The sequence below is a fragment of the Esox lucius genome, chromosome 5 (genome assembly GCF_011004845.1).
Source record: "Esox lucius isolate fEsoLuc1 chromosome 5, fEsoLuc1.pri, whole genome shotgun sequence".
Classification (NCBI taxonomy): Eukaryota; Metazoa; Chordata; class Actinopteri; order Esociformes; family Esocidae; genus Esox; species Esox lucius.
The window spans coordinates 18,958,744-18,986,275 of NC_047573.1; the positions used below are offsets into that span (position 1 = coordinate 18,958,744).

General features: G+C 47.6%; 1 protein-coding gene across 2 annotated transcripts; it reads right to left on the reverse strand.

Annotated features, from left to right (window-relative positions):
• On the reverse strand, nucleotides 1-27,532 carry fasn (fatty acid synthase). 2 transcript variants are annotated; one of them, XM_010888630.4, is made up of 43 exons: nucleotides 27,297-27,532; nucleotides 19,855-19,999; nucleotides 18,005-18,157; nucleotides 17,119-17,292; nucleotides 16,800-17,000; nucleotides 16,522-16,644; nucleotides 15,704-15,819; nucleotides 15,485-15,619; nucleotides 14,797-15,283; nucleotides 14,455-14,642; nucleotides 13,735-13,924; nucleotides 13,546-13,640; nucleotides 13,290-13,424; nucleotides 12,972-13,175; nucleotides 12,521-12,636; nucleotides 11,658-11,833; nucleotides 11,318-11,509; nucleotides 11,128-11,208; nucleotides 10,720-10,905; nucleotides 10,124-10,303; nucleotides 9,842-10,045; nucleotides 9,371-9,687; nucleotides 8,849-9,250; nucleotides 8,438-8,602; nucleotides 8,029-8,144; nucleotides 7,675-7,829; nucleotides 7,376-7,579; nucleotides 7,110-7,260; nucleotides 6,580-6,758; nucleotides 6,369-6,488; nucleotides 5,966-6,088; nucleotides 5,642-5,865; nucleotides 5,232-5,436; nucleotides 4,862-5,013; nucleotides 4,655-4,746; nucleotides 4,129-4,523; nucleotides 3,835-4,023; nucleotides 3,508-3,735; nucleotides 3,323-3,381; nucleotides 3,069-3,221; nucleotides 2,807-2,905; nucleotides 2,401-2,652; nucleotides 2,164-2,301 (listed from the first exon to the last, which is right to left on the reverse strand). In XM_010888630.4, exons 2-43 carry the CDS (start codon nucleotides 19,979-19,981, stop codon nucleotides 2,164-2,166), a joined length of 7,581 nt encoding a protein of 2,526 aa, XP_010886932.2. In that variant the 5' UTR covers nucleotides 19,982-19,999; nucleotides 27,297-27,532. The 2 variants fall into 2 exon arrangements, with proteins under 2 accessions (XP_034148367.1, XP_010886932.2); XM_034292476.1 differs by lacking the exon at nucleotides 27,297-27,532 and having other exon boundaries at nucleotides 1-2,301; nucleotides 19,855-19,981.

The following is a 27,532-nucleotide window of genomic DNA, read 5'->3' on the forward strand; positions in this document are numbered from 1 at the left end:
TGTTAGTGAGAGCTCTTTATTTGGACTAGTAAAATAAATACTGAAGAAAAAAATAAAAATACAGAAAAAGCACACTGTCAATTTCCTCCTTTCTACTGCAGCCAATCGCCATGCTTGAATCAGCCACCTGACTCTTCATAGACCTGACTAGAAGTCTCAGAGGTCAGATCAGTTTGTTGCATTCTGGGATTGGACCCCTGATCTTACATCATGGAAGACCTTCAGGGGTCAGAAAAGGTCATAGGATTCAAAAACAGTGGGAGGCAGAAAGCTGTCCTGTAACTACAAGTCTTGTATCGGATAACCCAGCCCCTAATATGAACCATTAGCAGGGCAGTACATCATCTGATCATAGACTAGTTGTTAGGGAGCAATTCTACCTATTGTAAAACAAGGCCATACTTCAGATCAATGAGTCCACACAGCGGTGTCTGCATTCTGACGTGACATCACAAACAAAAAGGAAAGCTTGGACAAAACAACTACCCTTTCAGTGAGACAGTTCGTGTTCAGTGGGCAACGGGAAATAATATTTTTCAACAGGGAGGTATGAACTGAATTCATCCAATAAAAGGACCCTCATTTTCATTAGCGAAACCATCTCCTCAGTTGTACGCTGCTGAACACAACCAATGGTTTAGCAGGATGTCACTACCCAAATACTGTACCACTGCTCTAGTCTCTTACAGACGCCAAAGCGTTACGAAGCACTGCATGTTGCCAGCTGTCATATTCTACATATTTAAAACATTAGTCTTATGTAGCATTTCAGGAATGTTAGGGAAGGTCTTCACATTGAAGGAAATTAAAAACAATGTTAATTTTGTATTATTAGTGATCCATTGAAGTTACATAGAGAAGCATACATTGTTTTGTTGTTGTCAAAGATGCCGACATCATAGAAATGTGAACTGTAGATTTCCAGTCTGTCCTAAAAAGTTTACTCACACAGGAGGCAACACATGATTATAGATCTTAACCCATTATCTCTTATCAAACGGTACCTCAGTTCTAAAATAAGATTGATACATGCAGTACTAATTTGTTTTGTCCCATTTATTTCCTAAATGTAAAAATTATTAATATGATTAAGTTATTAATTTAATCAAGTACGTCGTGTTAAATACACCCGGCCTGTATCTGTAGTAACCCCTTTAGTTGACAGGGTTGGGTGTTTGGGAGTGTTAAACATTCCACTGTGTGAGCTTACCTCAAGGAGACCAAAGTAACAACACTACAGGTCACTGCATCTCTGCCAAGGCAACGAAACAAACATTTAAAAATGTACGAAAACAGGAATCATAACTTATAACCAAAGTTGGTAAACAAATCCTTTCAGGCAAAACAATCAAAAGACGCTACAAAAAAAAAAAATCTAACACTGGTTCCCTCCTAAGAAAGTCACACTAGGTTTCCAGGTGGAGAGCTTGGACAATTATTAGACCAATCGGTGAGAGATGGGGGCCACATTATGTACAGGACAGACGTTACCGTCTGGGTCATGAGGGCTCTACGGGTTTGGCAGAAGATCAAACATGCACAAACATACACACAAATACACAAGGTGCGCAGATAGAGGGTCCGAGTTCACACACACACAGCTTCATCAAGTTAAAGAGCCACCAGCTGACTTGTCGGCTGAGCAGTCCTGTCACAACAACTAGGTAGGTTATCTAGGGCTAGCGAGTGACTAACGAGGCCAGGCTCACATGCTCAGCTAGCTACAAGGCTGAGACACGCTCTAGTTGTAACTGGAGCACTAGGACTGACAGTAGGAGCTAACTGGATGCTAAGACTCTAACCATGATAAACAGACAGGATTGTAAAACTCTGGTAACTTTCACAAAAGGAACTCTAGGAAATAAATCCTGGTTTCAGAATGTAAAAGCAGGAAGTCAGAGAATCTTTCGAACAGGACTTCTGTAAACCTGGGAATGTCGTAGAAGTTGCCAGAATTTTTTATCCTAGGACTTTTTAAATGTACAAATAAGAGAGACCATATTGATAAAGCACAAGCATACAGCACATGGTTCCCATGGGAACATACCCTGTAGCAGCGAGCTAAGAGTTTCGATAGGTCAGGTGCTGCGCCCATTATAAATAGACCAGTCGGGGTTTCGGTTTAAAGACAGGAGTAGGAGGAAGCTGGGGGACGGGATTGGTCTAACCCTCCCGGGCACCGACGCGCGGCTCAGCCAGTGAGCTGTGGATGATGCTGGTGATCGACTCCACCCCCTCGCCTTCCAGGAAGCTGCGGTGGTCTCCTTCGATGACATGGACCGACAACTTACCGTCACACACCTGGGAAAAGAAAACCCCATTATAGCAACATGCGTATGTACATACAGGCCTTTGAGTGACTCTTCGTCTGCACAGGCGCGCGTGCGCGCACATACACACCTCACTCAGCTTGTAGTCAGCCCCCAGATTATCGCCATAGTCGCTGCTGGCCTTGGCGCGGAGCAGGGTGACGTTGCCGTGGTATTTGCTCGCCGGGACGTATCCGTCGGCTGCTTTGAGTTTGTAGTAGAAGGTGGCAGCGGCGAATCGCAGGGAGTCTTTACTGACGTTCTTGTGGCTGGAGGTGATGAGGTCAACCGCCATGTTGACACGGGCCTCCAGATCAGACAGGGGGAGGAGGGTCTCTAACAACTACAGAGGCACAGGAGAGAGGGAGCAAAGAAAAACAACAGGGTGGTAAAGCCAGAAAGGTGAGAAACAGCTGGAGTCAGGTATAACGCTAGGCTAACGTTAGGCTAGCGTTCCCTCAGCCGTTCTGTAGCACAGCACGTTGAGTCGTAGGTACCTTGTTGTACTCGATGCCAGTGAACTGCTGGATGAAGGCGCACAGAGCTTCAGTCTCGGCTTCGGACTCTTTCCCGGGGGTCAGCTTGGATTTGTAGCTCTGCCAGACAAACAGGATGTCAGGTTAACCTCTGGCTGCCTCCACGCCAGTTAATTAGGATGTTCACTGTGTATACATGCCGGTTCTAATCACTGTATTACATTCCACATCTCCTCCCGTGCGTGCGCCTGCGTGTGGTACACGTGTTAGTGCGGGCTGTCACCTGTGTGTAAGCGGCGACATAGGAGTGGGACCCGTCGAAGAGGAACAGGTACTCCACGCTGCCCCCCTGAGCCTGCAGCTGGGAACACATCTCGAACGCCACGCAGGCCCCAAAGGAGTAGCCGGCGATCCGGTACGGTCCATCCGACTGCACCTGCACAAACGACCCGGACGCAGAGCATAGAGGCATTCAAAGCGCTGCTTAAATTGTCTAGGACATTGGTAGACCCAAAACGTAGTCGTGTCCGTATTTACCTGCCGTATGCAGTCTACATAGTACGTGGCCAGGGACTGGATGCTGTCCAGCGGAGCAGCTGGGGAGATGAACGGAGAGGTTCAGACGCTTGAATGAGGTTTCCAGAGTGTGGCCGATGGTGTGTGTGAGGGCAGGAGGAAGTGTCTGAGCTACATAGTGTGTGTGTGTGTGTGTGTGTGTGTACCTTTGGTGCACTGCAGGCCGTAGCAGGGCACGCTGAGCTTGGCGGTCAGGGTGCGGAAGGCGGCGATGGAACCCTCTATGGGGTGGACCAGGAAGAGCGGGCGCTCGGCGCTCTGCACCTCGTTGAGCCGTGACACGGTGGGGCCGTCCGGGTTGACCAGCATCAAGCTGAGGTCCGACTCCAGCAGGGAACGCACACCAGCCTTCTTCAACGGAGACTGACCGGACTCTGGAAACAGGACGGACACACACGCCTGTTATACAAAGTCCTTGCTTGTTGTACATGGAACGCGCACGCACACACGCACGCACACACGCGCACACAGACCTGCTGTTCCTACTGGCTTGCTGGACAGCTCTCTGAGCTTGTTGATGGTGAGTTGTCGGATCTCTCTCATCGCCATGACGATGTCGTAGTCTCGCTCCAGCGTCTGACGCACCTCCACTCCCATCAGAGAGTCCAAACCCAGATCGGCCAATGAGGCGTCAGAGTTCAGGCTGCTGACATCACGCACACCTGAAAGGGGAGTGGAGGGAGGGGAGAACCGTTAGACACGGACTCCCAAACCCAGGTTCAGATCTCCTGGTCTACAGGAGGAGGGCCGCCTCCGCCCGGTCTTACCCAGTATATGGGCCACAGCCTCAACCAGGTCTCGCTGGCCTGCTCCTTCGCTCTTCACCGCGCTCCTCTCGGCCAGCACGAAGCTCGACATCACCGGGCGCCGCTCGCACAGGAAGCGGTCCAGCACCTCCAGGCAGGAGGCGATGCGCTGCGGGAGAGTCCCGCCCACCACCACATCATTACCGCCCATGGTCTCTAGGACCACGCCCACGTCGCCGATGGCACCCCATTGGACGGCCAGTCCGGGCAGGCCGTCATGGCACCGCTGCTCGCACACGCGCTCCATGGCGGAATTAGCGTATCCGTAGTTACTCTGGCCGGCGTTGCCGCGGCCGCAGCTAACAGACGAGAAGGCTACAAAGTAGCGGAGGTCTGGACAATGCTTCCTGGTCACTCTGTGAATAGGAAGAATGAAAGACATTTAACGAGTTTCGTTACGAACGCGGGCCGTCAGCACATCCTTTCAACAGGGAGACAGGAGAATGTCAGGAGACCGACAGAGGCTCCAAAAGGACTGATGTCTTACCTGTCCAGGTGGAGGGTGCCATTGTATTTGGGTTTGTTGACATCCAGGAACAGCTGAGGAGTCAGATTCTCCAGCATTCCATCCTTCAACACCTAGTAAATACACAGACAGGAGAGAGAGAGACAGGTTAAGTCATGTGAGACAGGGACAGGTGAGATTACAGAGTTAGCAAACAAAACCAGAGAGCGAGAGAGCGAGAGGTGGTACCATGGCCAGGTGGAAGACTCCTCCCACAGGCCCCAGCCTGCAGGCCTCGTTGATGAGTCTCTCAGCCCCCTCCTCCGTGCTGACGTCACTGGTGGAAACCAGCACCTGCACTCCCATCCCCTGCCACTCACGCACGCGCTTCGCCTGGTAACCTGGCAACATGAACCGATGCGTAAAATGACTGCACGCGCTCACTAATGGAAGTATGCAAGATATAATTTACAATTGGAAAGCACTTCCCGGTCTGAACAAAGAAAACACAACAAATAAGTAGCTAATGCGATAATACCAAAATCTTGGTTGTACTTCAAAACCGTACAACAGGAAGTCAGAAATGTTTAAGAAGGTCTATTAGATGCGGTCTTCTTACCGTTGCGGATGCCTGATCTGGAGGTGAGCACCAGTTTGCGGGCACCTCTCTCCGTCAGCCAATGGGCAAGCTCTAAGCCAAAGCCACCCAATCCGCCGGTGATGATGTATGACTGGGAGGCGGGGCAGAAGGTTCGGCAGATGGCGGGTAGTGAAAGGGGAGAACCCACAGTCTGGACACCACTGCCCTTCTCCTCAGAACGAACCTAGACGAGGACAGAGAGAGACATGTAACAGACAGATATCTGACCGGAACAACCAACTGGGATAGGTGTAATTAATGGTAATGTGGTATAACAATAAGTAATAAGCTTGTTGGACAAGTTTTAAAGATGTATGGAGATGAAGGGAGAATAGATAATAGATAACTATTGAAAGAATCAGGAAAAGAGCAGTGGTTGAGTGACTGACCTGCAGTAGGACTTTGCCGATGTGTTTTCCCTGGGCCATGTATCTGAATGCCTCCTCTACCTGGTCTCTCTCAAACACTGTTGTTTTCAGTGGTTGGACTACACCTCCCACAATTCCCTCTTTCAACAGCTCAGACACCTCCTCCCACTCCCTGTTGCCTTCCTCAAATAGAGCATCCAACAGGATCCCGTGGAATGCCACATTCTTCAGGAAGAGAGCCATACCTGGAAACAGGGACATGTTCAAAGAACAGCCACAGTGGCACAGTGAGTGGGGCACAAAATGGCTACCATGGAGAGACCAGTAGCAGTGTTGTGTACTCACCAAGAGGAGAGTTGTTGGAAAGGTCGTATTTTCCGATTTCCAGGAAGCGACCATGTCGGGCCAAGCAGCGAAGACTGGCCTGTAGCTTCTCCTCAGCCAGTGAGTTCAACACCATGTCCACTCCTAAAGACAGGGTACACAGTGAGAGACCACACAGAACACTAGACTGGCATAGACCACACAATACGCCAGACTGGCAGAGAGACTATACAATACGCTAGGCTAGCAGACAGACAAGCTATACTGGATGGCTACAAATAGGTAGGTAACATGTAAAAGGTGTAACTGCATGTTTTTAATGGCCAAGTTTCATGATGCTCAATTTATATGGTTGAGTTGTGGCTGTTTGTGTGAGGTTAGTTTAGATAGGAGCTGATAGTTAAAGTGTTTGTGTGTGTCTGACCTTTTCCCTGTGTGTGTAGCAGGACGTGCTGTTCAAAGGTGGCGTCTCTAGAGTTGGCGAAGGACTCAGCAGTGAGCTGTGGGAAACGCTCCTGCAGGTAGGCCCGCTTCTCTGCTGAACCTGAAACCCAAAACCCTGCTACGTCACATCTGCCTCTCACACTGAGCGTCCTGACACCAACAGGCTGTGTGTTCACGTCTCCGCTACTCACCGACTGAGGTGAAGACCCTGCAACCCTGGCTGAGAGCGATGGCGATGGCAGCTTGGCCGACACCCCCTGAACCCGAGTGGATGAGAACACTCTCTCCTGGGCGGAGCCTGCCTCGCACCACCAGGGAGTAATAGGCTGTGGCGTAGACCACTGGCACCGACGCTGCCTGTTCCAGGGTCCTAGAAAGGCGGACGGGAGGACTTGGGGTTACTAACCACCACGTAGAGGGCCAGGCGTCAGCGGCAGGCTGTTAGTAGCCTGTCGTGTTCACCCACAAGGTCCTAACATGGCTCTGTGTACCTATTCACAAAGCATCTCAGACCAGCAGGGCTTAGTGCCGGGCCGGGCAGGGCTTAGTGCCGGGCCGGGCAGGGCTAAGTGCCGGGCCGGGCAGGGCTAAGTGCCGGGCCGGGCAGGGCTAAGTGCCGGGCCGGGCAGGGCTAAGTGCCGGGCCGGGCAGGGCTAAGTGCCGGGCCGGGCAGGGCTAAGTGCCGGGCCGGGCAGGGCTAAGTGCCGGGCCGGGGTCTCACCAGTTGTCTGGGACGTCCCACAGAAAGCGTGAGTCAGCATCCACACATGTGGCCAGGCCTTTGGCAGGAAGGAGCCCCATCACTCGTTTACCACTGGGGGCACGGCCAGAGAACTCCATACCCAACATGCACTGCTGCAGGGCCAGGTCACCTACAGGAAGGAGGGAGGTGGAGGGAAATCAGGTGTGTGTAGGCAGCTGTGCGGGTGTTCATTACTGGTACACATACTGGTACATGTGTGTGCGCGTGCGTGCGTGCGTGCGTACCTGGTATGGCATCTGGGGGCAGTTTCCCCGTAGCCAGCATGATGTCTCTGAAGTTCAGGGAGCTGTAGTAGACACGGCACAGCTGCACGTGGGGGCTGCTCGCCACAAAATGGCGGAGCGGCGAGGCGATCCAACGCAGAGAGGACAGGTCCCCGCGGGTCAACACGTTGACATACGCCTGCTCCGTCAACTCCTCACTCAGATCTGGTAGGAACCACAGACACACACGGTAAAGCCAATTACATGCCAGGAGAGCAGAACCATTATATCACAGTAAAACCATGGTGGAATGGCCGTACCTTGGGAGATTAGCTGGTGTCTGAACACTCCCCAGTGCCCATCCCTAAACACGTTCATACACAGGTCTCCCTCCAGCACAGACTGCATGGAATTATGGGTCGGCTGCAGAATTGGGGACACAGAGGAATCTGACAGGTTGGAGACAAACGCACACCTGGAAAGACAGTAGAGATGGGGAGTACAGTATTAGGTTGGGAATCACTGTTCTGTATGGTTCAGTCTACCAGAGAGCAAAAAATAGCTATTAACTGTATACATACAAAGTTCATTAACATACAAGTATATCAACACACACACACACACACACACACACACACACACACGTTTAAGGGACCAGACGTGACCAGGCTCACCGTATGCGGTTTCCCCCCGGCTCCTGGCGCAGACAGTTAACCATGCCAACCACCCCAGAGTGGCCCTGAGTGGCTGTCAGCCAAACAGGAGAGTCTGAGTGCTCAGCCAGTGTTGCCTGAGGGGGAACAATAGGACAAAAAACTGACAGTTATTGAAGTAAATGGCCAGTGAAAATCTCATTTCGTTTTAAACCAAGGAATTAGATTTGGCCAAGCCCTGGAGCGGATCCATGGTACGTGTGCAAATTCCTCCTAGAACAACATCATGAAAATGTCATTTAGCCTGTTAATAGATATTGCGAAGCATTCTAGGAGGAAAAAAACAACATTATTTCAGACTCAGGGGTAAGCGGTTATTTAAATCCAGTACAACTTGTGTGTGTCAAACAACCTAGACTGTCACACTCACCTTGAGTGTCTCCACCCACTGGTAGTCCATGCTGTCCACAGGCAGGAAGATGGGCTGTCTACTGGGTAACCGACGGCGACACAAGAAGACGGCGGAGCCATAGAAAGACTTCTTGACAGCCAGTACATTCAGAGACGCATCAGAAAACACCTCCTCCCACTCAGCCTAGAGACGAGGAGAAACGAACAACAGAATTAAACATCATCCTGGAGGAAACGGTCTCCGGCGACACAGGGGCATTTAAACCTTAAGGGCTTGAGAATTGGTAGACAAGATAAGTCAGGTGCGCTAGCTTTGGATTACATCTAGTGCATGGCATGGATCCCCGGAGAGGTTTGAGAACCACGGACGAGTACTTGGACTACAGGGAATTGCCCTGGCTTCCCCTCATCCACTTGAGAGTGAACTGACCTGCGACAGCAGTCCCCGATGGTTGTTCTGGCTGTCCTTGGAGGTGAGGAAGGCCACCGTCTCCCCCAGCGTCTCTCCCTTCAGCAGGGTGTGGAGCATCACAAAGGCCCCCGCCTTGGCCCCAGAGGCCAGGTTCCCCACCAGCACGTCCGCCCCGACCCCCAGGGTCCCCCAGGCGTGGTTACACACCACCAGGTCAGCCCCTCCGACCGCCCCCCCGGGCACTGGGCCCTGCTGTGGGTCCCACTGGGCCGAGGTGATTCCCAGGGCGTCCAGGGTGGTCTGATGGGGAGTCAGTAGGTCGAGGGTCGTCGCGGTGGCGATGTAGTCAAGGTGAAGCATTGGCTGGATGTTGAGGAGGGGTACAGCACGGGAAAAGAGCTGGCCATCACTGGAGAGAGCCTGAGAGAGGGAGTGGATAGGGTTGAGAGAGACACACACACACACACACAAAACTGAGAATTACAAGAGGGCAGAATGTGTGTCTCGGTCATTAGAGCCATGTGGAGTTAGACACCTCACCTCCAGGACTTTGATCTTCCCAGGGGTGGTGTTCTCCAGGGCCGTGTCCAGGCAATGTCTGAAGGCTGGCCCGTCCAGCAGGCCGTGCATCAGTGTGTCCTGAAGGAGACAACCCCTCTCTTTCTCTACAGTCTGCTCCAGCTCTGACCGCAGGTTACCGTTCAGCTCCAGACCACACAGCAGGGACAGTAGCCGGAGCAAACCAGGCTCAGAGGGCTCTGGGCGGGGGACAGCAGGGTCAGACATCCCCTCTAGGCCGGGGATGGACAGCTTGACTCCCTGAGGAGCCAGCTTCTTCTGGAGCTTGTGGATCAGGTCTGGACAGATTCATGAAACAAAAGAAGTTTGTTAAATTTAGTCCTACAGCTAAATATGGGAAGTATTGTAAGATTTTGGAAACTGTCTTGAAAGCAAAATGACTTCCTCATCATCAGGATGAGGAAGGTAGATAAATGAAACAGGAGCGCTAACCTTTGCAGTGGCTGAGCTGGTCTCCCAACTTCTCATTGGCTGACAGGCACTCCATCTCCCGGTAGGGTACAAACAGAAACTCCTCCAGTGTAGGTGGGCTCTGTTGCTGTTGACGACGCGGCGCTACAGTGGCATGGAGCCCGCAGATTTGGACTCCGCCGGCCACAATGCTGTCAAGGCAACGGTTGACATTGACGACCACCGCTAGATGACAGAAAGAGACAAAAACAGTCAAATAAAAGAAATGGAAGGCTTGATACGGAGTGTGTGTGTAGTACATACCTTTCATGTCCTCTGCGTATTCAATGACCCTCTCCTGGTGTATTGTGGGGTCCACACACACAGAGCGGATTCGTGTAGGCAGGCGAAGGCTGCGTCCTGACAGGCCGACCACGATCATCTGCAGCATGGTGTCCAGAAAGGTCACCCAGTTACCAGTCCACTGTAACATCCCACTGTCACCTACAGCAGCCAATCAGAGACGATGGACAGACCAGGGTCAAGGAAAATAAAAATAAAAACCAACCATTCAATTACTGACAATATCAACGTAATTCTAATATAAAAAACTGGCCACACAATAGTCAACAGGCCATTTCTTTAACCTATTCTTAGGCACAGACAGGTACACCCACCCACCCACCATCCACCCACCCATCATCCATCTGACCAACAACCCATCCACTAACCCACCATCCACCTGACCAACAACCCATCCACTAACCCACCATCCACCTGACCAACAACCCATCCACTAACCCACCATCCACCTGACCAACAACCCATCCACTAACCCACCATCCACCCATCATCCATCTGACCAACAACCCACCCACTAACCCACCATCCACCCACCAATCATCTGAACACCGACCCACCTGCGTTGTTGGACTCCAGAATGCCCTGAAAGGTCTTGCCATAGTCGTAACCGCGGAGACGGAGCTCCTTGTAGATGTCACTTGCCGTCAGGCGCAGTTTGGAGTCAACATCAGCCCCAGCAATAGGCTCACCAATCTGAGAGTGGAATGAGTCCAACGCTGCATCCTCAAGAATGCTCACCTTGCCTGAACAGACAGAAAGGATTGTGGGATAGGTGAGAGACTGTCAAGGACCATATGAGGTCTGTTTATAGTAGTTATTAGAATATAATGGTGCTTGAATGGAACACACTATAAACACCTGACATTCACCATTTCTCTCTCAATCTGGATGCCATTAACTTCTTTAACATTTATCTTGGCAAGTTTAGAAAAATGTGGCTATTCAGATTTTATGAGGCTACCTACCACTGACAGCCAGGTTTCCATTCTCAGAGACCTCAAAGCGATTGGTGGCGGGCATGAGACGCACCTCCAACTGGACTGAACCTGAGACAGAGAACAGGAGAGAATGAGCGGCAAAACAGGACAAACCAGAGGCCGGAACGCTTGAAAACATGTTCTTCATTATAAACACAACCCGTATGGGTCCACTCACCGGTCTTGGGTAAGATGGTGGCCCTGTGGATGGTGACGTCCTCGAAGGTGACAGGAGTGGTTTCCATGACAACACCCAGGCTCCTCATCAGGGTCCTCCAGGCCAGCACCAGGTAACCAGTGGCCGGGTACAGGACACGCCCATCAATGCAGTGGCCAATCATGTAGTAGTCTGGAGACTCAGGGTTCATGTCTGGCAGAAAGAGAACATCGGTTGGAGGGTTGTGTGTGTTGTGGCCTAACGGTTATAGGTAGCTGCATTGTCAAGGAGGGGTTGCCTGCACCCCTAGATGTCCTAACATTGAATTTCAGACATAATAGATACATGGTGTCTCCCTCACCGATGTTATAGATGGTAGCGGAGGTGGATCCTCCAGAGCCGGAAGGGAAGTCGTCAGCCTTGGGCACGTCCCAGGTCTGGGAGTGGTCCCACTGCACCAGGGGGGAGATCAAGGGGGTGCCAGGGGGCACAGGGTACTCCACGGGGGGGTACAGCTGCTTACTGTCCACGGCGATCCTGGACACAGTACAGGAACAGCCGGGATTGAGACATCTGACCTTTAGATTTCACTACTGCAAATATCCACACGGTGATGTTTTGGCTTGATGACAGTGAGTCACTTCAGTCAACACACCACCACGCATCTAACAAGCTGTAGTCCAAAGCAAATAAAAGCGCATGTTGACTGTAGACCAATGTCATTCCCTCTAATGACAGAGATGAAGCCCAACTTTTCACTTTCTAACCGGGATAAATACTTTTGATGGCAAGGGGATCCACACCATATGAGATGTTTCTGGAAAAGGGGAGGGGCTTTAAGTTGTGGTGTTTTTTGATGTAACCACCATGTGTGGTATATTTTTTTGTGATTTTTAATCAAATAAAAATTATAAAAAATATATATTTCAAAGGAGATATCTCACCCATGTATTTTTAGGACTCAAAACATTTGACATACATAAAACTGATCGGGCTGAAGGCATATAATACTCTCATAAGCTTTTTTATTGACAAACCAATATGTCAGTTGGTAATTTGGGTAAATGGTCCCTGAGACCGATTTAATTAAAAATATTTGACAGAATACTATAAAAGGTCATTCCACTGAAGTCTGGAAAAGAAGTAGTTTTTGAGAAAAGCAAAGCATTAGTTGTGTACTAACGCCATTATCAGGCGAGGCGTGTGTTCGTAACAGGAACTGACCCCTTCATGTAGACCTTTCCAACATTGGACAGGAAGAACTCCAAGTTGTTGGCATGGCCTCTCCTCATCAGTGGAAGGATAGAACACGTGGGCTTCAGGCTGCGCTTTAGGATGGCCTGCAGGGGGAGACAGAGGCCATTGTGTCACACACACAAAGAATGAAAAGAACCCAGGCAACACCACCAAACCCAACCCAGGCACAGTAGGACAGTAATGACACTGCTGAAAGACAGCGAAACTAGACTGATAAAAGCTGTGCGCATCTCAGAAGAAAGATGGTTGTCCTAGCACAGAGTACATCTACTCCCGACTGAACATTTGGAGTCATCTCCAGTTCTCCGCCATGGTGTGTCCAAAGTCAGTATTCATATTTCTGAGTGGTTTAATATACTGTGAGTGTGTGTGTGTGATACATTCTATGTCTGCGTTTCTATGTTGTCTGTAAACAAACCTGCAGCAGAGCGTGTGGGGCAATCTCTACCACCACAGCATTGTCAGGAACCAGGCTCAGACCCTCCTGGAACAGGACAGGACTGACCAGGTTGTTACAGTGGTACTCTGCTGAAGAGTACAGAGCCAGGGGGCTGTCCCAGTCCTTCTGGGGGATGGACGTGCTGATCCACCTGGCTGACCTCAGCTTGGGCTCCTTGATCACCTGGAGGGAACGAAAGGGTCAGAGATTTGGCACACATTTTGCGTCTATTAGGATAGGTGAATGAGTTCAGTTTAAAGTCCCTGAACAGACTCGAAGGCTCCCAGGTTCGCCCACCTTCTTGAGAGCAGCCAGCAGCGCCGGGGCGATGGCAGCCATGTAGTACGAATGGAAGGCCACGCCAGCGCTACGGACCTCCTTGGCAAACACGCCGCTCTCCTTCAGCTGGCCAACAAACGCTCTCACAGCCTCCTGTAGACGGCAGACGAAAGAGTTGAAGTGTGTAGATCACAGACGGAGCGGGCGTCAACAGTGCAGCATTAAAAGGGATTTTAAACGAGGCCCAAACTACAAGGGAGCAAAAGGGTGTTACCGCTGGGCCGGAGATGGTGACGGTGTCTTCAGCGTTGTGACAGGCTGGAACCACACCCTGGGGACACTGGGCTTTACACTCGGCCCACGTCAGACCTGCGGGGGGGGCGGCAGGGGCGGGGGGGCGTCAATAAACCCTGAATAAACCCCATTTAAAACAAACGCATCAACTCCAACCGTCCTCTCTCACCAACGGCAGCCATGCCTCCAGCCGGCAGGTTGGCCTCCTTGATGGACCGGCCTCTCCAGTAGGCAGCCAGGATGGCCTCGCTGTGGCTGAGGGAGCCGTCGGCGTAGCCACAGGCCAGCTCTCCCACGCTGTGGCCCACGATGCCGTCCGGCTGAAGGCCCAGCTTCTGGAGCAGGTCGATCTGGGCAATCTGAGACAGGGACGGCGGGGGTCGGTTAACGTCTTGGCTCGACGGCGACCTCATTCCATTTTTTTAGTATGTTTTGTTTGGGGAAAAACTACTCTAATTTCTGAATACTTTATAACTTTACGTTTCAATAATGACCTGTAGTGCTTTTTGAACACTTATAGTATTTTTCTTTTCACCTACTGCAGGTGGGATTAAAATAGCCAGTGGTTTGAGATTGATCAGTGCCACACATTATGCCAGAACTATACATTTATCAGAAGATGAATAATGTTTTAATCTACTTCAGCAACCCAAGAACATTTGGTTTCTGTTATAAGGATCTAACCACTATGGTTCCCTGCCATGTGATTTGATGGTCAGCACATGGCACCACATTTACACTGTATTATGTATTACTTTTTGTGCATGGGCTTGCCAAGCCAAAGTTGACATGAGCCTACAAATGTGCTTTGACTGTAGACTTCTTCATACTAAACCATCTGTAACTCCATGTTGGTTTGCCCTTAGCCGAGACGTCTGCTCCACTGTACCTGTATGGCGGCGAGGCCTACGAAGGCTTGGACGGTGTCCTCAAAGGTGCTCTCGTCGGCCTCCATGAGCAGACTGGACACACACATCCCTGTGTCCTTAAGGGCCACATCCGAACGCAGGATGGACTCCCGGAACTCCGGCATTTGCATGAGACTACGGCCCATTCCTCCCCATTGGGTGCCCATCCCTGAAGAGCAGAGACCGACAGATTAACACTACCGGCAGTATACCGGCAGGCAAATACTTCATCTGTATTACAGTATTATCGCAACTACAGAGTTAGACTTATTGCATTTTTGGGTCCACATAAGTAGTTCATACACATATACCTCAACACTCACCTGAGCAGATGTACCACAGAGGTCTGGGCGTGGCCTCAGTCTTCTCCACCTCTGTGATGTCATCCTTGGAGCCAATCAGAGTGTAGCCCCTGTAAGGCATCGCTGCTGTGGGCACCCCTGACACGTCATTGAGGAGACACAGGAAGCTGTCATTGCCCGAGTGTTCCTTCCCTTTCCTGAGGATGGTGGAGACAGCCTCCTCCGTTCGACCACACGCCTGGAGCAGCCTGGGTACAAACGAGGACTCAGGGGGGGTCTTGGGTGGGGCTTTGACATGATCGGCCGCGTCGCGACCAGGGGGGCGGAGGATCACGTGAACGTTGGAACCCCCAAATCCGAAAGAGTTGATGCCAACGATGCCGCCGCCGACCGGTATGGGCTCGTTGACGACGCGGAGACGGCCGTCACTAAGGGCGGGGATGTCGGTGTTGGGGCTGTCGTAGTGGATGTTGGGAGCCCACACTCCTCGCTCCAGGGACAACACAACCTGCAGACAGAGACACAAACAGAAAGACGGAGACACAAAAGGTGAGGACAGACGAATAGTAAAAAAATATGGAAGACAGAAAGGGTAAGAGAGAGGGACATGTTAGCGCTGGGTCGAGCCAAAAACCGACACACACGGTGATTCTGTATTGGAGAACAGGTCTCTCGTTTGGGTCTTACACAGCCCATCGTCAACCCTTACCTTGGCCAGGGCAGAGAGGCCAGAAGCAGGTTCTGGGTGACCCATGTTGGACTTGGTGGAACCAATGAGAAGGGGCTCACGCTTTGATTGACAGAAAACACTAACAATGCCGTTCACTTCCTGCGGGTCGCCGACCTGGAAGGAAAAAGGGATGATGACAAGCGGTAAGGAAAATGTCCCTTTTGGCGTGTCATGTTGTTTGTTTGTTTGTTTGTTTACCTTGGTCCCAGTGCCGTGGGCCTCGACGTACTCCACCTGGTCTGGTGTGATGTTCACCTCCTGGTAGAGAGAACGTACCAACCTCTGCTGCATCTCCCCTGATGGGAACGTGACACCTAAAAGACATCAGTGGTATCAGAGGTCACCCAGCGCTGGCCCAGTCAGTATGGAGCCTTTACCTCAGGGTGCCAGCTGCCTGTTTTGACCGGATCACTAGTCCGGGACTGTTTCTGATGACTAGGGGTGTGTGTGTGAACAGCGTTTTCAGAGCAGAGGGAGGGGTGTGTACATATGGATCATCCTAAAATGACAGCTACCCTTTGTCCCACTTGGAAATTAGTCCACTTGAAAGCGTGTTGCCAGCCACCATGGAATCCTATCTAGAAACTGTCAGGCGTGTGTGTGTGTGTGTGTTTATACAGTTCTGAGTACATGTATCTAGTGATTAAAGGTGAGTGTGAATGTGCGTCACAGAGGGTCAGAGAAGCCTCACCACCGACTGAGCAACTTAAGGAATTACAGCAAATGCAACTGAAAAGTCAAGGGAACTGTGCTCTTCCCAAGAAAATAAAATGTACCCTGGGCAACGGCTTGGCATAAGGGTACAGGCCACATATGAAAGCCAGGTCATAGATTACATGTTGCTCTAAGCCAAGTCAAAGGTTGCAGTAAAGCAGGTCATAAGACACTAAGAAAGAGTGGAATCTCCACATAACCTACTGGCAGAGCTGACACCATGTTGCAAGCCAACTTCCCTTCTACACCTACAGGTCAACGGGGAGGACCTCAGAGATGTCATGACGTATGAAGAGTCTCACCCTGCTCCTTGTATCCATCCGTGTTGTTCCCAGCGTTGAGGACCGTGGCGTACACCCTCTTGGCCATGGAGCGTCTGGTCAACAGAACCACCACCGCAGCTTCCGAACGACAGTACCCGTTTCCTGTGTGGGGTGGGGGTGGGGGGTCAGGCAGGATATACTGCTGCTGTATTCGGCTGTGATATCAGGACGTTAAGCTTACTCTCGGCTAATTTGACACCTAGTTGCGTTATTCATGGCATCCTTTCAACACAGAGGACTCTCCCCGTCTTTCTTACCTGAGGCATCGAAGGACTTGCAGGTTCCGTCCGGACTGAGCATGCCCAGTTTCATGAACTGCACTGAAGTGTTTGGCTTGAGCAGCAGGTTAACCCCACCCACCAGGGCGGAGTCACAGTGGCCGTGGCGAATGGCGTTGAAGGCATTCTCCAGAGCCAGTAGGCTGGACGAGCAGGCCGTGTCAATGGCTGTGCTGGGGCCTGGATGGAGAAAGGGGGTGGGGGACTATTTGTTTAATTCTGGAACGGGCTGCGCTGAAGACAACTGATACTATTAGGTTACTGTAGAGCACTGCAGTGCTACAGATTGACATCGTACCGTTTAAGTCAAAGAAATAGGACAGTCGGTTGGCAAACATGGCACGCTGGCAGCCCGTCATGCTGTATCCTAGCAGCTCCTCGGGGTCTCTGCTGAAGGCCTCGCCCGCCTCCGAACCACTCACCCCGATGTAGACGCCAGTCCTGCTGCCACGCAGCTCTGTCGGGTTCAGACCTGGACACAAACACATTACAGACATGTAGACCTCAGTGTTCTTGGATACTTGGCTCTGATTGGCTGTGAGGAAACTGTAGAACGTGCGTTACACTTTAACGAACGGTTCAGTTGGAAACACCATACTGATGTTGGATACAATGCAAATGTATCCAATATTATTATTATTATTATTTTTTTTACTTTGCTAGCTACATATTTGGAGCATCTGACAATTTAACATGGTTCATGTTGAAGCTTCGACAAGTGCCACTAAAAACTGTCACATCATGCCACATGTTGCTAGTTTGCCTAGCTATTGTTATTTGCTAAAACATTCAGCAAAGTTGTGTTGTATCTCTAATGTGAACTTTGAATGCAATGAAAAGTGTCCTGACAAAAAATACATTAGACAGAAGAAAAAGATTTCCCAACTGGCTGGCATCCATGGCGATGGAAATAACTCCATTCTGTTCATAACCTTTGGAAAAGCTACCTCTGCAATGGGACTTAGGTCCGCCTCGTCATTGTATTATGTCCATCATTTCCAAGGTAATGTAAAGAAAGTAGACCCTATCCCATTACACATCTAACTCAGGTCTATTTCTAAGAGTAAACATCACCTTTTGGGGTCAACCCCAACCCCAGGAAAAGCAGCTGTTGCAACATAACTAATAGGGATCTACACAAAGTTTCAAAATAAAAGTCCACTGGTCCAGCCTGCTCTCTTTACCTCCGTCTACGATGGCTTCATAGGTGATCTCCAGCATGAGGCGTAGCTGAGGGTCCATTGTGTGGGCCTGTTTGGGGTGGACCCCGAAGAACGCAGCATCGAACCGGCTGATGTCCTTCAGCTTGCCGTTCCTCTTAGGAAGACCGTAGAGACCTAGGAATGAAACATGGACATCCAAGGATCAACAACCTCATCACACGGTGGTGACCAGTCAGCCTAAAGTTAGTGATCTACCGATAAACCTGTAATATCTAGTCCTTCTTATTTATTGTCATCCAGAAAGCCACTTATAAGAGCTCGACGGGACCAGTGGCCCAAAGCGCTAACCACTAAGTCCTCTGAAACCCACGTCTAGAGTTCAATCCTCTCAGTATCTATGAATACAGCATCACAGGCCCTTCCATTTCTTTCTTTGGCCTTTCTTCCTCCTCCGCCACGCCTCCTGCCGTGTGTGGTCCAGGGCTCGCCTTCAACCCAGAGCATTTTACCACATGAATGTGAGCTTTAGCCGGTTGCTAGGCATTGTCCGATGAAAAGTGCTATTCACAGGGCGAGGAGAGGAATCGAGCGAGACAGCTAGAGAGATAGAGGTGAGACTAGGAAAAGAGGAAAGGCTGAACAAGAGGGAGGAAAAAAAGCGAAAGACACAGAGCAGGAATGAATGAGGGAGAGAATAAGGCAGTGCCAAGGAGAAAGAGAAAGATGGTGAGAGAAGCCAAGGCTACAGTACCAGTGCTCCACTAGGTGGTGAAAAGTGATGGCATCAGAGCAGACTGCGACACAACAGGCCTTCAGTGTAGCGCCCTCACACATGAGAGGCTCTGCTTACAGCTAATGGCTACCAGCACTAGTCAGGATTCATTGAGGGGTAATTTATGTGGGCAGTGGATACTGGGCACTAGGCTGACTGAATGGAACAGAACACCAGAGGAAACATTCAGCATTGTACAGCTGACCAGGGCCGGTTTCCCCAACAGCATCTTAAGGCTAAGTTCATTGATTTAACCAAGCTCCAACAGAAGTTACATCTCCAAACGCCTAACCGAATTTGCCTTTATAGAATTTGAACTTGAAAATGCTCCTTAACAAACCGCCTCAGTCCCCTCGCAGAACAGCGAAGAACGTTGTTAGCAACTCTCACACCCTTCCACACCATTTTATACGCAGAAGGTTTCAGCTAAACTGAAGCTGATAGGAGGCTTTGATTCTCTGTGAACACCCATGCCTTCACAGACAACAAATACAAAGTTAAACATCTTTGTGATTGTTTCAAACAAGCAAAGGATTTGAAAAAAAGTCCAAGACCAAGATTACTGATTAGCAAATTTTCGATTAAGTCTATACAGCTTAATTCAGTAGGCTATATTTTTCAAGTTCCTTAACAAATGTAAATACTCATTCAATTGAGATACATTTTCCTAACTGTATGCTGCCTCAATATATTTAATGATGTCTAAGCAATGTGTCTGCATTGCCTTTCTATCCTATCAGTACTGACACTTGGTGTGACAAAACACTGCAGGAAAGATGCATAATTAAAAGCCACACAAGCCCAAGTTCCATTGCTATTGGCAAACCTAGCCCTGGTCTATTGTAAGAATGTTCTTCTAGAACAGAGCAATTTCCTGTGAGTGAAATAATTTCGGATAGACATTCAGACGCAAAACAAGCTACTCATCCACTTAGGAAGCAGATCAATACAGTGATGCAAGACATCTTGTGCAAGAGTCTGAGCTAACAGCGTGTCCTTTCAGAGGACAAATAATGTGAACAAACAACAGCAATGACATGTCAGTGGTTCCTGGGTCAATATAATTACATCCAGGTCATAAATCTTCACAGGGGCTCACCTGGCTTCCACCGCCGGTCATCTTCTGTTACCATGTCAACCCCGTTAAAGAGGTTCTCCCAGAATTCCTCCAGGTTGTTCGACTCAGGAAGCCGGCCTGATATACCGGCCACAACGATCTCCTCCATCCTGGGAAGAAAGGGTTTCTGTGCAGGAAGAGAGATTCGGTTAGGGGTCATTTTTATTAGGCTTAGGGAAAAGCTCACTGTTCAATCGCTGTCATTCATATATATATTTTACATTTTATTTAAAAACACCTGATGCCTGCTGCTCATGTATTGTTGCCTGCCCAACAATACATTAATTATATAGTATAGCTAGGAAAATATTATATATATATGGCTAAAAAATATTGTTGCATAAATCTGTGGCATATAAACTAACATGATAAAATTATCCACATAGTAATGAAATGTTTTACATGGAAAATAGAAAGAAAAATAAAAAAATCTTCTATTGAAATAACGTGTTTCAAGTGGTCAAATTTTGTTTCAGGCACTGCTCTGGGACTTCATTTTGATATATCCTGCTGGACTATGCACTTGTGCTTTTTCAATGACTATTTTATTGCATGTTATAAGGCTGGCACTGCGCTTTTTTGTTGTCCCTTTGCTTCCATATGCTCCTGGGAATTCAAGCTACCCATGTACTAAAATAAGAAATGGAAAATCTAAATACAAATTGCACACATTTCTCAGGCATTTATTTTGTCGAAGTATCGAAACATGACACCACATCGTACCAAATCGTAAGTTTCGGTGAAACAGTTTCACTCATAGTAGCCATGTCATAAAAAGTTAGAAGGGAATGTCAGTCCTCTTACTGACATGGAATTGAAATTGACTGAAACCCAACCCGGATGCATACAGTACCCAGTTTACCTTTCAGCAGGACAACTAGCACACAGCTAAATCTACTGTTGAGCAGTAAAAAAATTATAAAATAAAAATAAGTCCTTACGTGGCCCAGTCATAACCCTGACCTAAATCCAATAAAAAAAAATTTAAAAGGGTGTGTAGGAAAGAGAAATCTTCATTAAAATGCATTCAACTGAGGCACTAACAAATTAAAATGGGAAAAGGTTCAAGGGTAGTGTCGGTGATGTCCAAACAATTGAATTTGCCACAGGACACATATGAAGTTCTGGAGACATCAAGCAGTATCAAAAGACACAGGACGCACCGGAGCTCAGTTTGGAGTGTCACAGCAAATGGTCTGAATGCTTATGCAGGTGATCGTTTTTTTGTGATAATAAATTGGCCCAAATGTCTAAAACGTGTTTTCGCTTTGTCATTAGGGGGTATTATGTATAGATTGATGGCGAAATGATTTTAATGAATTAGAAAAATGTTATCTGTACCAAAATATGCCAATAAAAGTATACAGTAGTGCTTGCTGTAGTCACAGCTGACCAGAAATGAAAAATACATCTGAACATCTACAGATATAGGCCTATAGATCAAGAGTTTTACTGCAATATGCTATTTTACTTAACTCTGTTAAGAAATACCTTATTGTATTACCGAAAAGGTATTTCATGTTGCGTCAATGAAAATGAAAATTGATATACAAGTAGTCAACTTAGTACCCTACTTCATCTAATGATGTTACATTCATGCATTATCAATAAAGAGCTACATGATATACTAGATGGCAGCAGCAATAATAGTATTCAGTTACCGACAGCATACGGTCAACTCTCAGAGTCGCGGTGAGGAGACATGAAGAAACAGAAGGGGAGACAGACAACTAGAACAAAAAACAACCCTTGAGGACATATCCCATTGTCCCAGAAACATTTTCTGCTCTCGCAGCTGTGTTCTAACTGCCTGTCATCAGTGGCGGTAAACTCCTTTAACCCCTGCAAGGTGTCTTAGATGAACAACAATAGACTGAAACTGTTTGACCAGTCAGGGATGAGTGATACTCTGTGGAAACAGGAACAGCCTTTAAAACCTTGTTAGCATAAGGTAATAAAGAAAGGTGCTTTCTAGGTCAACCAGCTAGTTTACCTCAGGCGACAGGGCTGGTCAACCCTCACTGACACAGATGGGGGGGGGGGGGGGGGGGGGGGGGGGGTCGATATCCAGCACTAGCATCATTGGTGTGTGTGTGTGTGTGTGTGTGTGTGTGTGTGTGTGTGTGTGTGTGTGTGTGTGTATTTAGTAGTGTGAAAGTAGTGCGAAAGAAAAACACCACCCAGCTCAGAACCTTTGTTCCTGGTTTCTGGGCCAGGCAATTCAGCATCGGCCAGCCAACCAATAAGACAGCTGGGGAGGGGCCGACCAGTCTCTCCCGGTTCATTGAGAGGTGCAGTGAAGCGCTGTGCTCCTTGCTAAAGCCACATCCCCAGCAGTCCACACAGTAGCCTACTGTTAGCCCTCTCACAAAGGGCAGGGGCACCAACTGAACAATAGCACTGCAGTTTCCCGGACCCCCTAATTAACAGGAGAGTTACACACTGCGCTGCAATCCCAGATAGCTCCTGAGGTTCAGTTCTAGGTCCATCGGAATTAAATTACAGTTGGTTTCACATGTAGGCTGTCAGTGTGTGAAAACTAGTGAAGAACAAAAGCCTACATAGTGAACACCCAGCACCAAAATATTTATAGTTAGTTAATTAGGCCCTGATTGGACAGTGGGACAAATCAATATACAGTGACCAAAAAGTACACTACAGAGGAACTAGGGTCAGTATGTTAAGTTCCCCTTTAATGATAAAGCCTTTTGATAGGTTAGGCATACATCCTATAAGCTGATGAGCTGCAGAGTGTGTGTAGCACCTGAACATAGTCTGGGCACTAACTGCTATGTTATCTACTAATATGTTATCTACTGAGGATGTGCACATTTCCCTTCACAGACAATTTGGTTTGACACAGTTGCATGAATACATTTATTTTCCATCCAAAATGAACTGACTCTCTAAGAAGGATCTGTGGGAGCTGCTTGTGCGCAAAACTAGAGAAGGGTTTTGACTAGATTGGACGTTTTTGAAATGGAGCTTCTCCTGCCTCAAGAAAGCACCTTTGCAGTTTGGTTTACCTACAATTGTGTTAACTGAAACCTGCTCAAGAAAAATAAAAAGATACACTAAGGGTTCACAAGCAAAACGACCAAAATTACTTCAGATTGTGAACTTGGGGTACTTTCATTCCAGTAAAATAATTTAACAGCCTAACTTGTAATAATAATGCAACAAATTATAATGAATGAATGTTGACGGGCTTGCACAGTTAAATGTGAAAGATCATGATTCTGCTACCACTGACACACAGTCCATGGCTTGGTATTATATGGATGTACTTTGGAATGCAAAATTAACGGTAGGTCATTATCTGTCAAAGCAAAAACACTTTGTGCCAGACTGAATGAGACTGGTCATTTATCACAGTATTTTCCTAAGGCACAAAGAAAGTAACGTGAAGTTAGTCAACATGCAGTTTGTACCGTTTCAATATATTTACTGGTGAATACAACATACATTTGGAAGGGGCCTGCAGTCCGGCCGTTCCACGCACGCGCCACGACAAGGTGAGACCCCTCCCTCATACTCTACACATTTCTTCGTGTAACACAACAATGCCAAGTGGTTTGGCCATTCGAATGCGATGTGGCTTGGCCAGCATTCCACACCTAGGGCACGTTGTTACATAACTAAACAGCTAGAAGACAACACCTGGTATCAATGCCTGCATGAATTCAAACCTGAAAATCTTGAAAAGCAAACATGCAAATTAAGGTAACTATTACAGTAGGGCCTAGATCAGGTTTGGTGTTGTTATTACATCCTTTCAGGTTTGGATCTGTGGGGAGCACTACCATTCAAGACAGAGTTAGCGGGGTAACTTACACAATCAATCGGACTCCCTAATCTCTTGCAAAAACTGCTTCATAATGCCCCATAGATATCAAGATGGAGAACAACAGATTAAATAATCAAATGTTTATTTTTTTACCTATGAATTTAAACATTTAGTAGTAGCAACACATCTTAGAAACTGAACACAGTACATTCGTACAAACTATTTACTATTTTAGTTTTGGTAGGAGTAAGGAAAAATACACTGTATTTAAAAGTGGTCCTATACCAAAACACAAAGATGACATTAATGACAGATCACTAAATATAAACAGATCTATTTTGGACAACAGCCTTTGGCATCTGCACAAAAAATATTTTATTTTAATTAAAATGTGTCAAAAACATTGCCAAGCAGTGGGCCTGTGGTAACACTCCCAGCTCCATGCACATAAATGCCATGTAGTTGGAGCCAGGGTTCATTTCCCATCTCCAACCATCACCCGTGTCTCAACTTCATGTCATCCTCTGATTCGTAGAAAGTTAAAAAATAAATTAAAAAAAACAAGTGTGTCCAGTAGAGACTGTTCACCCTCTTAAAATGAATGTGAAGTACTCGGCACATATTAAAACATGGCACTGACAAGACCACGGTATGCTGGTTCAGCATTGTATCAAGATTTCAGTGTTCACTAGCTGCATGCGACATCATTTAACAGACAGCTAGTGACAGGAGAACAGGCATTACACACCCTTGTAGTAAAGTTGAAGCATGAGTTGCAACATGAAATTAATACGAACACAAAAGCCTGGTAAGTCAGCACAATAAGTAGTACACTGACGGGTTGTTAGTTCTGCCCAGAAACAAAAGGTCTGCACACCTCAGACATCTCAGACTCATAGGCTGAGAAGTCAGCTTCCTGTGAGCTGTGGTCGTGTATCTAGAAGAATATCAAGGCCTTGTTAGCCGTCAACAAACACTAGCTAAGACGGAATAAAATGAAAACTGCTAGGCCAATCATTCTCTTGGAAAATAGCTGACTTGGCTTGCAAAGGACAGATACTGTAGCAATCAAAAGGGACAGACTGTTTCACATTCCTTGACACACAATGGCAATTAGAAGAGGATGAATGATATGCATTTTGTCCTGCTACTTTTTTACTTGTTCCTTAGGTCTCGAGAGTATACAAGTATGACACACACACACACACACACACACACACACACACACACACACACACACAAACACACACAAACACACAAACACACAAACACACAAACACACAAACTCCTACCTATATAACCAACAGCTCTATTTAGTATCTGCCTATTACAATAGACAGAATGCTGTTCAGGGACCCGATGAATGAATCAGGCTGAACAACAACTAACAATAAGCGACACTCTAAATAGTAATCAGCCCCAGGGATACTGCAGGTGTCCTAACAATAGCCCCAGGGCGAGTATCACCCAACCGGGGCTGGGGAGGAGCAGGGATTAGGGAGGATTATCATCTAACTGACCTGTGGCATCACTGAAGAGGAGCTGTGATTAACTGTATGCGTTGGGAACCTACTTAGGCCGAGCTGAGGCATCCCAAAGACAACAACAGTGATGGCACGCAACAGATGAAACAGCAAACAGCTTCCCGCTGAGAGCGTGTTTCGGCTTCTACTTGTAGCTCTGCTGTTCAACCTTTCCTGTATCGCTCTGCACTGCGAATCGATTTACCGTCAGTCTGTGGGGGAATTACATGGTACGGACCAACATCTGTACAGGAAGACGCAATGGTTGATGGTCAGGATGACAACGAACCTGTCCATCAGAAACCATGTGTTCAAGACATACAGGCCTAAAAGGATGTTGTTTCATCCATCTCAAGTGAAACGTTGTCATTTCCAACCCAATCATTAAAAAGGAACATAAAAGGTTCTAATGAACATACTTGACTTTAGAAAAAGGGTTAAAATTGCAGCAGCCATTCTTGATGTTGTGCAAGTTAAAACTGTTGAAATCAATCCATGTTTGTGAAAATACATTTGCAAAGTGTCCTCCAGAAAATACAAAAATGCCCTTCCTCACTGTATATGCTAGACACAAGCTTGAAATGTTCTGTATTTCACAAGACTGAACATGTCACATACTAAGGCACCTGAAAAGAGACGGTAAAAAGTCAGTGATAACATAACGTATTACAAATTCCACTGTAGTTAGGCAATGAACTAGAGGACAGGCCATTCCATCCTGTGCCAAGATTACCAGTCTGTCAACTGGAGAGCCAAAAAACACAGCACGTCACCGATATGCAAATACCAGGTAACGCAACTAGAACATCTTGAGAAACACTATCTTGGCTGGTGACTTGTCCAGCCAGATCACACAGAAAAGCTTGCTTGACTCACTGCACGGTAAATTCCACACCCAGGCTTTACTCTGCCTTCATTTTCCTTTCACAGGCCGTCTCCTTCACTGTAGGCAAGTATAGAGAGCTATGGTACAGGCTGTAACTAGGAAGGGAAGGTTCACTACACATCAATGTCCATTTCTGATGGGGACATTGTATATGTATACAACACACTATTGCTATACTTCATTTGTCTGTAGTTTTGTTAAGCAAGATATTTTCAATAGTGCAGGCACAAACCTTCATAATAGACCCTTGAGGCCTATAGAAGAGAAGTAAATAATGTGAAAATTGTTCAACATGAGATTGAAACAAATTATTATCAAAGACATGGTACAGATATGATCGAGTCATACTTAATGACTCATTGAATAACAGTCTTGAAATAACAGTACGAGTCATGCATGATGCTCACCCACAACTTGAAAATGGCATCCATGCTCAAAATTTAACCGAAAATGTATTTGAAATAGGTAAAAATCCCCTCAGACCCAAATCTGGTGAAAGATCATGCAGACAATTTTTTGCATTAAATAATTAGCTTTTTATTTGTCCCTAGTTAATCAAACCATTGTTAACGTGTCCCTGGCACAGACAAGGCCTGCTAACTTGGCAGCCTATATGGGGCTAGCGTTGTCCTCTCGTGCTGGTGCTACTCTCACATTCAGACCAAGGGGGCAAGGGTAGTGATAAATGTCAAGCACGACACACAGAAACACCCTCATAACTAGCCAGCATAATTAGTGTTGTTCTATCCTTTAATATCAATGCTGAACCGCAATTTGAGCACTCAGCGTCTGCACCCGGATTTTAGTTAATATCGAGACTAAAAACCAGGGCTTCCGTGAAAGGGCTGCATGATGATGACCACATCGTAGGAGCAAGACTGGTACTGCTAGCACTAGCAGCGGTGCCGGTGCGTCAGAACAAGTCACATCACCATCACCCAGCCGATGATTGTCGAAATTATTAAATTGGTCAGAACATAATGCTCTTAAAGTTATGGGAAATTTAAATGAGGAAGTATTTAGGTTAGACGATAACAGCGGCAGTAACTCGACGAAAATGCGGTTTAGATTTTTACAATACATTGAATGTGTTTACTGCGACGCTATGGTACAGTCCTCATTACAGTACAGTAGTACGCATCTATTCTAATCGGCTAACTTGATTGGAAGCTAACCAGCAAGAAAAAAATTGGTAACACATTGTTATTATCATATGAAAACAACTTACCAGTAGTTAGATATTTTAATATCCGTAGAAACAAGCAGCGAATTAGTAAAACAACGGTTATCAAAAATTCCCTCGATAATCCCTTATCTTCTGCCGGTGAAAGCGTGCTTGCCTATGTCCCTGTTGCAGTTGTTCGGGAGGACTCGCTATCTCTTCAGTTGCCTGCCTAGCCCGAATTTCTTTCGCTTCTTTGATTCCCTTTCTCTATTTAATTTAAATGTCTGACATGCTCTCCC

Excerpts from the sequence above, each read along its gene's own strand:
- fasn (XM_034292476.1), bottom strand. The coding sequence starts at position 19,981 with ATGGAGGAGATCGTTGTGGCCGGTATATCAGGCCGGCTTCCTGAGTCG. Across the intron at positions 8,145-8,437 it reads AGTGGGTGGAGACACTCAAG|GCAACACTGGCTGAGCACTC; the intron begins GTGAGTGTGACA and ends GTTCCCCCTCAG. Across the intron at positions 6,759-7,109 it reads TGGGACGTCCCAGACAACTG|GACCCTGGAACAGGCAGCGT; the intron begins GTGAGACCCCGG and ends CCGCCTTTCTAG.